This window comes from Cynara cardunculus, unplaced genomic scaffold (assembly GCF_001531365.2).
Source record: "Cynara cardunculus var. scolymus isolate 2C unplaced genomic scaffold, CcrdV1 Un_Scaffold_7146, whole genome shotgun sequence".
In the NCBI taxonomy this organism is placed as follows: domain Eukaryota; kingdom Viridiplantae; phylum Streptophyta; class Magnoliopsida; order Asterales; family Asteraceae; genus Cynara; species Cynara cardunculus.
In genome coordinates this window covers 3,763-13,583 of record NW_020203378.1, presented here as the reverse complement: position 1 = coordinate 13,583, position 9,821 = coordinate 3,763, and the positions used below count along the sequence as shown (strand labels likewise).

At 34.8% G+C, this 9,821-nt stretch overlaps 1 protein-coding gene across 1 annotated transcript; it reads right to left on the bottom strand.

The window, feature by feature from the left end:
• Nucleotides 1–2,924: 2,924 nt before the first annotated feature.
• Nucleotides 2,925–5,732, bottom strand: LOC112504859. Its single transcript, XM_025108817.1, has 6 exons — nucleotides 4,830–5,732; nucleotides 4,498–4,688; nucleotides 4,105–4,410; nucleotides 3,929–4,028; nucleotides 3,763–3,837; nucleotides 2,925–3,068 (listed from the first exon to the last, which is right to left on the bottom strand). Exons 1-6 carry the CDS (start codon nucleotides 5,730–5,732, stop codon nucleotides 2,925–2,927), a joined length of 1,719 nt encoding a protein of 572 aa, XP_024964585.1.
• Nucleotides 5,733–9,821: the final 4,089 nt, after the last annotated feature.

Here is a 9,821-nt window from a genome sequence, read left to right as displayed (position 1 = left end):
GGAGTAGGATTACCATTAGTCTCATAACGAGATTGGGATTTAATCCCAATCTCAAGGTTGAGGTGTCATTTAGAGATGTAGTTGGCACTTGTTAATGCTAAATTTGATAACAAAGTTGTCACATGTTAATCCTAATCTCAAGGTTGAGCCGTCATTTAAGTTTATGTTCATGTTGTTGTCCATATGGAGATTCAATTATGGGTGATGTATTTGAAACTGCTATTTGCAAGAGAGGTCAAATGATGTTGTTTATAAATTTGGTGGGCAAGCTGAAAATGCAAGTATGGACATCTTTCTAGGTATCCCACGATATAAGGGAGACTGCAAGTAGGAGCGTTTTTAGAGGAAAGTGAGGCAAGATCACATTCTTCTGAGTTACAAATTGAGCAGGTTATCAAGAGAACATAGTCTCCAATAAGAGCAAGAGAAACCAAATGATTCCCTTTTCTGGTGCAAAACCTAAATACTAGTCCATGGTATATGTCACTTGTGAAATACTTGGACAAACATGATTTATGCAAGTTCGCCCACTCCTGGACAAGCTAAAAAGCATACCATACTAATCGAGCCATATATATCCCACCCAGAGGCGAGGTCTTGAGAGGCTATGATGTATGCAGACTTGACCTCTACCTTGTATAGTAGAGTAGAGCGGTTGTTTACATTAAGACCCCTGACTAATGAAAAATGCATGAAAGGTAGAAATTATAGAAACGCTAAAAATCGAAAAGCTAGATATGAGTAAGGAATAACAATAAAAAATAGAAAAAAAGAGACAAATATTGATAAAATTGAAAAACTATATACAAGTAAGCAACAACAGTATAGATAGAAGCAAGTACATGAAGAACATAACCAAGGTGTGGAAAATACATATTCCTAGTCTAACCTAGGGTTCTTCTAGTAACCTAACTACCAAATCACTAATCCTATGCCCTACTCTTTACCTCTCTGCCTCCCTTCCTCCCGTCTTTATCCCCATGCATAGTTTGCTACCCTGGTCTTGCTTCTATGAAACAAACTACCACAACCATGTCAAAATAATTAATTTGCAATCCATAATGTGAGAACAAAGGCTTCCACGAGAGTACCAAGCATATAGAGTTTCATTCTTATCTTCTATGAAATCATGTGTAGGTGTGAAAACCTATCCTTCTAACGAACCTATAATATGAACAGGCCATGCATTAGCAAACATGCTCATGAAACCTTACTTGAAAAGTAGGTTTGCACATAATGAATATTCTATTATTGATATTGTGATTTTAAAATGCAAACATATGAACAAGTTTCTTGATTTCTAATACTCCAAGTCTGTTTCATACGCAGTTTGCCATCTAGGACATCAAACTGTCTTCTGTGTAGTCCCTTAGTGTAAATGTTAGCTACTTGCTCTCCACTAGGAAAGTATTTCATATGAACAAGTTCATAATTGATTTTTTCCTTAATGAAATGCTTGTCAACCTCCATTTGTTTAGTGAAATCGTGTAAGACTAGATTGTGCATAATTTAGAATGTTGTTTTGTTATCACAATGTATCTTTATAGAAGATGAATTAGTGGGGCTTTATATATATATATATATGTGTGTGTGTGTGTGTGTGTGTGTATGTATGCATGTATACGTATATGTATCACTCCTTGCACTCGTATCCGAGATCATGTGGACTGTCACACCTCTTGAATCAAACCATCAATCAATTCCAAGACATTATTTAAAGCAGTTTCAATATTGTGCATGCGAATTTGTAGTTCATAGTTCTATCATCAAAACATAGTTGAGTATCCGTTGCATTAGTTACTATAAAACATTATTCTAACGACACTAATGGACTTTTGACTACATACATTTATAATTCTAATTATTAAATGAATGCCAATTCTGGACCACTATGTCAAATCACAGCGATTGTGATCTCAGATTTTGATCTATGTAACAACATAGGTCATTGGTCTTTAAACTAAAGTCCTTTTTGAGGTATTCCTTCTAGATACCTTAGGATGTGTTTGGTATGTGGAATTCCTAGGCTGGAAGTGGACGAGACAGAGCGTTTGGTAAGACCAAAATGTCATAGGTCTTTAAACTAAAGTCCTTTGTGACATATCCCTCTAGATACCTTAGGATGTGTTCGCAAATGTTAAATGGACCAAATTGTCCCTAGAATGTTCTATAATGATTTTTTTACCATATATAACAATTATAAATGCGTTTGGTATGTGGACTTTAAGGTTTAGCATTATGAAGTGGCAGACAAAATGCTCCTCTCAAATATAGACGACATGCTTTTCTTCATTTCTCATTTTGTACTCGGTAGAAACAAAACTCACATACTTAGACACACTGAGAAACATAGAAAGAGGGAGAGAAGGACAACACTATCAAAGTGTAAGAGTGTGGGACAGCTTGATTTTAGTCCTATAACCACAATTTCAACTTCTAGACTCGCAAATCTAAGGTGATTACATGGCTTTTTTAAAATACAACTACTTTTTATTTTTTTATTTTAAGGCATATTATATCAAAATCTAATACATAGTTTTTATTTTGTATATGTAATTTCAAATCTTCATTTTAGTGATATCTTAAACATCAAAACTAAAGTATCTTACACATAATTATCGAACAAAATACGTTACATTTTCATATATAAATTAAACACCTAAATGTTTAAAACATCAAAGTTAAGATACTAAAATAAAGATTTTAAAAATACATAGAAAATGAAACAAATATCGGACAAACAATTGATTCCCATTCTTGTGCTTTGCTTAACATTCTATAATACCTCTCCATAACAAATATCCTTAGCTCTGCAAGGTTGAAAAAATGCCCTACACCATGTATTAGGGTCTTCTTCCATCAAGTGATTATATGCATCAAGATTTAGTATCTTAAACTTTTTCACGTGTGACATGAAATCTGCTTCAAAAAGTGGACGTAGCTGATGCCTGAAAAATGTTTCTGTAGTCAACATCGTTAAACCTTTTACGAAAATTAGCATATATGTGTCTTGCCCATTGTCTATGCTCTGCATATGGTGTCAACTCATTTACAGCTTCAAAAATGCCCTATTGCATAGAAAGAATGATAGTGCATAAACTTCTACTTTGACATAAAGCATACACTTGTTAATGTTAACAAAATGCATACCTTGTGTTGATCAGACATGATGGTAAGCCCTGCTACTTCGATAACACCAATATCTTCTATTAATAGTTCAATGAACCACTTCTACTTCTCTTTATTCTCCATATCTACTACAACCTAAGTTACATAAGCATTCAACATTGTAAGTGGTTAAACAAATAACAACACTTGACAGTAATATAACAAGCATAGTTTCGATGTACATACCTATAGGGTAAATATGATTACTTATGTCACGACCAATAGCCAATATTAACTCTCCTTTGCACACCCTTTCAAAAAACAACCATCTAGTCCTATAACTTTCTTACATCCACTAAATTTATGTAGAGTAAACCCATTCTCATCTTCCCTTTTCCCTTTACCCGTTGAGATCCAATCACAATCAAACAACACTACTTGTTTGTCAATCGAATAATCTAACTCAATAATATCTCTCAAGACCCCATAGTAGGTTACATCTCCCATAATAGGATTGTTATCTCTAACGCTCGAGAAGCTATTTGTCCTCGCATCAAGCACAACTCCACTATTTTGTGTTTTTCTTTTCTACTCAAGTTCTTGCGTGTGAACTCTAAAACCATTTATAATAAATCCCTTGTATTTTTTTACAACCTCAATAGGGCCACCTGCCAAGGCCCTTAGTTCCTCTGTGATTCTTTGATCCTCTAAAGTATGCAATTCTTCAACCTGAGTATGAGTACATAAAATATTATAATTAAAAAGCACTTGGCATAAATTATAAAATGTAATATGATAATTTAATCTAATCATTACTTACATGATTTTGGAACCATAATGCAAAAGTTTTACCATAAATACGCTGCAATTCTTGCTCACGTAATTGTCGATTTTGATCACGAACAATATTTAGATGTTCACTGTATAAGTATATAGTGTTACAAGACTCAAAACACTAATTGTACTAAAATTCATGATGTAAAATTGTTGACTTACGTGATGAATTCATCGACTTTGTTGCAATTAAACAACACATATGAGTGTGCTTCAGCCAAAGTTTCAAGGTCCAGTGTTTGTGTCTCTATAGCCCCCACGGAATGACCCGACATCGAGAAAAGAGGTAAAACACCCCGACAACCACCATCATCATAATTTCGACTTGTCCTATTATGTCTAGACCCAATATCATCATATAAGTACAATGAACAAAAAGAAAGACACTCTTCAGCTAGATATCCTTCTGCAGGCGAACCCTCGACTTTACTTTTATTTCGAACATAAGATTTCAGTGTGGACAAATACCTAAAAATTCATAAAATGAAAAAGTTAAAAAAATAATAATAATACTTGTATCGGTAATATTAATAAAAATTAAAAAAAAATACATACCTCTCGATTGGATACATCCAACGGTAATGAACTGGACCGCCTATTTTGGCCTCTGACGCAAGGTGAACTGAAAGATGAACCATGACATCAAAGAACGATGGTGGGAAAATCCTTGCTCGATCGCAAAGAGTTTCTCCGATCTCGTTTTCAAGTTCAACCAAATCTTGAGGTCTAAGAACTTTTGAGCATAACTGTCTATAGTAACGACATAATTTCATCAAAGGAAAGCGAACATGCTTAGGTAAAACTTTTCGCAAGGCGAGCGAAAGCAACTACTGCMTCAAAATATRATTATCATGACTTTTAAGCCCAAKTATTTTTGGAGGTTTTACTTGCAYGCATCTTGATATGYTAGATGCATATCCATCCGRMACTTTCACCTTTTTTAAGACATTACAAAATATTTCCTTCTCCTTCTTATCCATTGAGAAACAAGCTGGAGGCAGGTACACTTTATCGTTATCGTAAGCTTTATGATGAAGTGCAGGTCTAATACCCATTTCTTGTAAATCAAGACGTGCCTTTATATGATCTTTAGTCTTTCCATCCAAATTCATCAAGGTGCCAATCACACTATAACAAACATTTTTTTTTTCTATATGCATCACATCAAGATTGTGGCATAGCAAATTATCTTTCCAGTATGGTAACTCAAATAAAATACTTCTCTTCTTCCAGTTAAATGGAAGATTTGGATTATCCTTCACTAGTTTCCCAAATTTAATTTCGTACCCATTTAACTCATCAAGTATATCAGACCCTGTTAGGCGGCGTGGCGGCCTTTCATGTTCTTCAGTGCCATCAAAAGATTTATTGTCTCTCCAAAAAACATGTCTTTTTGGCAAAAATCGACGATGCCCCATGTAATAGTATTTTCTCCCATGCTCTAATCGTCGTGATTTTGTATGCTTATGGCAACAAGGACATGCTAGTTGACCTTTAGTGCTCCACCCAGATAAATTAGCATAAGCTGGAAAGTCACTTATGGTCCACAACAAAGAGGCATGCATTTGAAAGTTATTCTTGGTTGATGCATCATAAGTGTTCACTCCAACATCCCATAACTCCTTTAACTCCTCTTCTAAAGGTTCTAAATAGACATCTACGTTATTTCCAGGAGCAGAGGGTCCAAGTATAAGCAATGATAGCCTAAAATAAGGTTGTTTCAAGCACATCCATGGTGGCAAGTTATATGGCATTAAAACCACATGCCATGTACTATGAGAAACACTCATAGTCCTAAAAGGATTTAACCCATCAGTTGCTAAACCAAGTCTAATATTTCAAGGCTCCTTGGAAAAATCAGGATATTGGAAATCAAATGTTTTCCAAGTTGGGGAATCTGTAGGCCATTACGATTTGGTGTGATAATCATGTGATATCATTATTATAACATCACTTGCACACTCAATTTGATCATGGTTTCGATCAGTTAGGATTAGACAATCACACATTTATCACAACGATTACTCATGGTTTCGATAGGTTATGGTTACACTCGATTGATCATGGTTTCGATAGGTTATGGTTACACAATCACACAATTATCACAATGGAAGAGAAGAGAGTGGAAATGAACGTGATCAATCCAGGAAAAAAAGGATAATTATAATTAATTAAAATAAAATAAAAATTATAAAAATTACTTAATTACATTACTGCCCTTATTAATTTATTTATATTTAATATAAGTTAATTTATTAATTAAAAAAATTTGAGGTTATTGGGTTGTTCTCGTAAATCATAGGGGTTCTCGTTTGAACCTCTACCTATATATATCCATATTATGCGAACCACATAAGGAGTTTACGTAACCGAGACTCGACTTCCTTTCGGACAACCCCCTCCCAAGCAGATAAGCAGTCTAAACGAAAAGGTCACGTCTTTCGGACGACTGTAAAAGCAGCAACAAACTCAACTGAAAATCGATTTGTTTTGACCCGGTTTTTTTTTGGCGATTCACATAATTTTTTTTGGCGATAAAATAACGACAATTATATGCATCAACATTAAGCATATACGGGATTAAATTTGAGAGGAAAACGAGAAGAATTTTTGGGTTCTAAAGAGGATTTTGACAAACCCTAGCTGCTGCCATTATTGTTTAACCGAATCGACGACTTTTGAGCCACCGAAACGACTCTGTTTCTACCCAAACAAACCCCAAAAAACTCACACCGCAGTAGCTAATCACCCAACTTCAATATTGAGACGAAAACTTACCTCAAAGTCGATGAGACTACTTCAAATCGTTGCTCCTTTTCTCTTCCTTCTTTCAATCGGTTTATCTTTTCCTCACTCTTCAGGACTGTTTTGGGATTGAAAAGAAACTTATTAGGGTGAGTGGAGACGTGGACATAAGGCTTGATCATGAGCCAAATAGATGAGAATTCAGCCCAATCTAATTTAAACTTAATGTGGGTTTTATAAAATTAGCCCCTCAGCTTAAACCAATAACAAAACTAACTCAACTTAACTAATAACTTTTTTTTCCTTTTAAAACACACATGTACAACACCTTGATTGCATTTAAACCCATTTTCATTCCCTTTCTTTAACTTGAACCATATATATACATATACATATATATAATGTATATATATATATGTATATAATTATAAACACAACGGTTAATTATGATATTATTTTAACTTTTTAGTCATAATAAATACTTAGAGTAAAAGCAATGAATATTGACAAGTTTTTTGGGCTTTGACTTGATCGTTTTTCAAATAACCAAGAACCGGTTTTCAAATTTTATCGGGGGTTTCATTAATTGGTTAAGTATTCATTCTAAGTTTGAAGTTTAGGACCAAAACGTGCTTTCACCTATAACTAGTCCTTAGAGGATGCAAATATCTTATCCCAAATTCTTACGTTCTATTCCTATTTATCAATCATATAAATACATATAATATTAGGGGGTGTACAAAAAAAGGGCATATCCGGATAACCCAACGCAACCGAAAGCCACTCGATACCTAATCAAGTCGTAAAATCTTCAAATAGTAAATGTTAGGTTGAAATTGGGTTAGGAGCATTTGAACCCAATCGAACCCATTGAACCCAATGTCTTTGTATGCCTTAGATTTAATATGATTGTCAAGTAAGGTTCGTTGAGGTTGCTAGTAATATGTAATTGTTAACTTTAATAGGAAGTCTTATTAAATATATTTTAATATCTCTCACATAATTGTTAGGGTCTGTTTGTTTACCTCTTAATGGTATAGTAAGGGTCTGATTCGGTCAGACATTCTATCGTTTGGATAGGTTTTTAAAAAAGTCTGAATGGTAAGTTTAGATCTGAATCGCTCCTTCACCCACACGCCCTCCATACGATTCAGATGTGAAATTTTGACAGGTTTGCCCTCCCTATTTTTTCTCTAATCGTCGTTCCAGGCCTGGCTCCCTAGATTTCTCCAAGTGACGCCTTTGTTCTATCAATCGGTTGTAGGAATTGCACCAGCAACGCCTTCTTCTCGTTCACCATTCTCCCCTTCTTCATCGGTCACCAGTCTCGCCTTCTTCATCGGTCACCAATCGATTCACAGGTAAGACCTCTCAATTTCATATTTCTAGACAAACTTCGCTCCCTACATTGTTGCTTATGGTTTTGTATAATTTATTATCACAAACCTTCTTGTGTGGTGAATAACATCATCCTGGTCTCACCCTTCTTCTGAATCATAAACCCTAGACAAGCCAACTTCATTGTCGGTGATGCGTGCAAGTCAGTTTTTACATGGACACAGTCAGCTTTACACATTTGTCTGCTATTATTTGATTTTCTTTGTTCTTTTTTTGGAAGAGGATACCTGTTACAACTTGTTTGATCTTCTCTAAATCTCTATTAATGTTGTATGACTTTAGCTATAAAGCTTGGCACAACTGCCACCATTGTTGAAAACAAAAAGGAAAAGAAAAAGAAAATCTCACCAAAGCTCCAGATGCTTCCTCTATGTTGATGGAGAAACCAACTTTGAGATGACAAATTGGAATTAAAACAATCCATGGTTTTATGTATTCCCTCCCACGGTTTTTGTACAACTTGAGTAATATTATAAATTATTGATGATATTGGGGGTGGGGTGCTGTTGGACTGGACTTCCACATTTACCAAAACAAGAGGTTGGATATAAGAATTCTATGGTGGATAAAGAATGTGCATTTATCTTCTACATTGACCACTATGATTAGAGATTTTCTGTAGCAATGAGATAATTGGGAAAGAGGTCGAACAGCTTGTTATGTGATCGGCGTAGGAATTATCTGAGACATTTAATCCAGGAGAGAGGACTTTCCTGAATACAATTTGCCATTTGCCTTGAAGAATGATGCAGACCAATTGGGACCACTTAAGAATCCCTCCCATTAGCCTATATGCTGGTTATAGCTTCCTGGATGCTGATATTGGACATGCTTTATAGCTTCCTGGATGCTGATATTGGACATGCTTCATGGCTTTGGATGCATTTCGGGCTATTAATCAGATGTTGAAAGTTGAAACTACACTTTAATAATGCAATAGAGAAAACTTGTGGGCCAGAAGGCTAAAGCAATAGCATCCATAATACTAATGACAAAAATTGAGAAGTAGATTGGTTGAGCTTCAAATTATGAAGAAACAATACTTTCAAAGTTTTCATGGGACATCCAAAAATAATTATCTATGCAATATTCGAGATTGGTGGTAAATGAAATATTAATGATCATTGAGTGAGGCCTTTTGAACCATCTTTCATGGCTTTCTGTTGCAAAATTAACCATCCTWCTTGTGAACATGTCAAATAAAACATTGTAGTTTGCAWGAATSAGACATTGTGGGCAAATTTTGGATATTTAATGAAAATAAAAACCCTTCACACTTGGTACTCCCGATTCTGCGAAACATAGCTTTTTTCTTCTTTTTTCTTTTTGGATTTTTACGAGAATTAATGGTGTTTTGAACATAAGGCCAAATTAGATCATTCAGAAAGGCGTTCACTCAATAATAGTGATAACATACAATGTCATTTTGGTGAACTAAAATCTTACCCGGTAAGGAAATGATAGTGTAAAATTTTACAAATAAACACTTACCGGGTAAGTGTTTGATAAACGACTCCTTACTATAAAATCTTGATCATGTCTCTCTTTGTATATAAACMTTTGCCACTAAAATAGTTTTGAATTTGAGAAGTAATGTTTGACAATTAGTAGGCATCCAATAGGAAACCTTTTAGCAAAGGGTATATCAGTCTTTACTAGTTTCTTTGCTCCCTAGTTTTCATATTTGCATGAATAATTGCTTCAAGGCCTTGCTACTTATGATGCAACAGTACCTT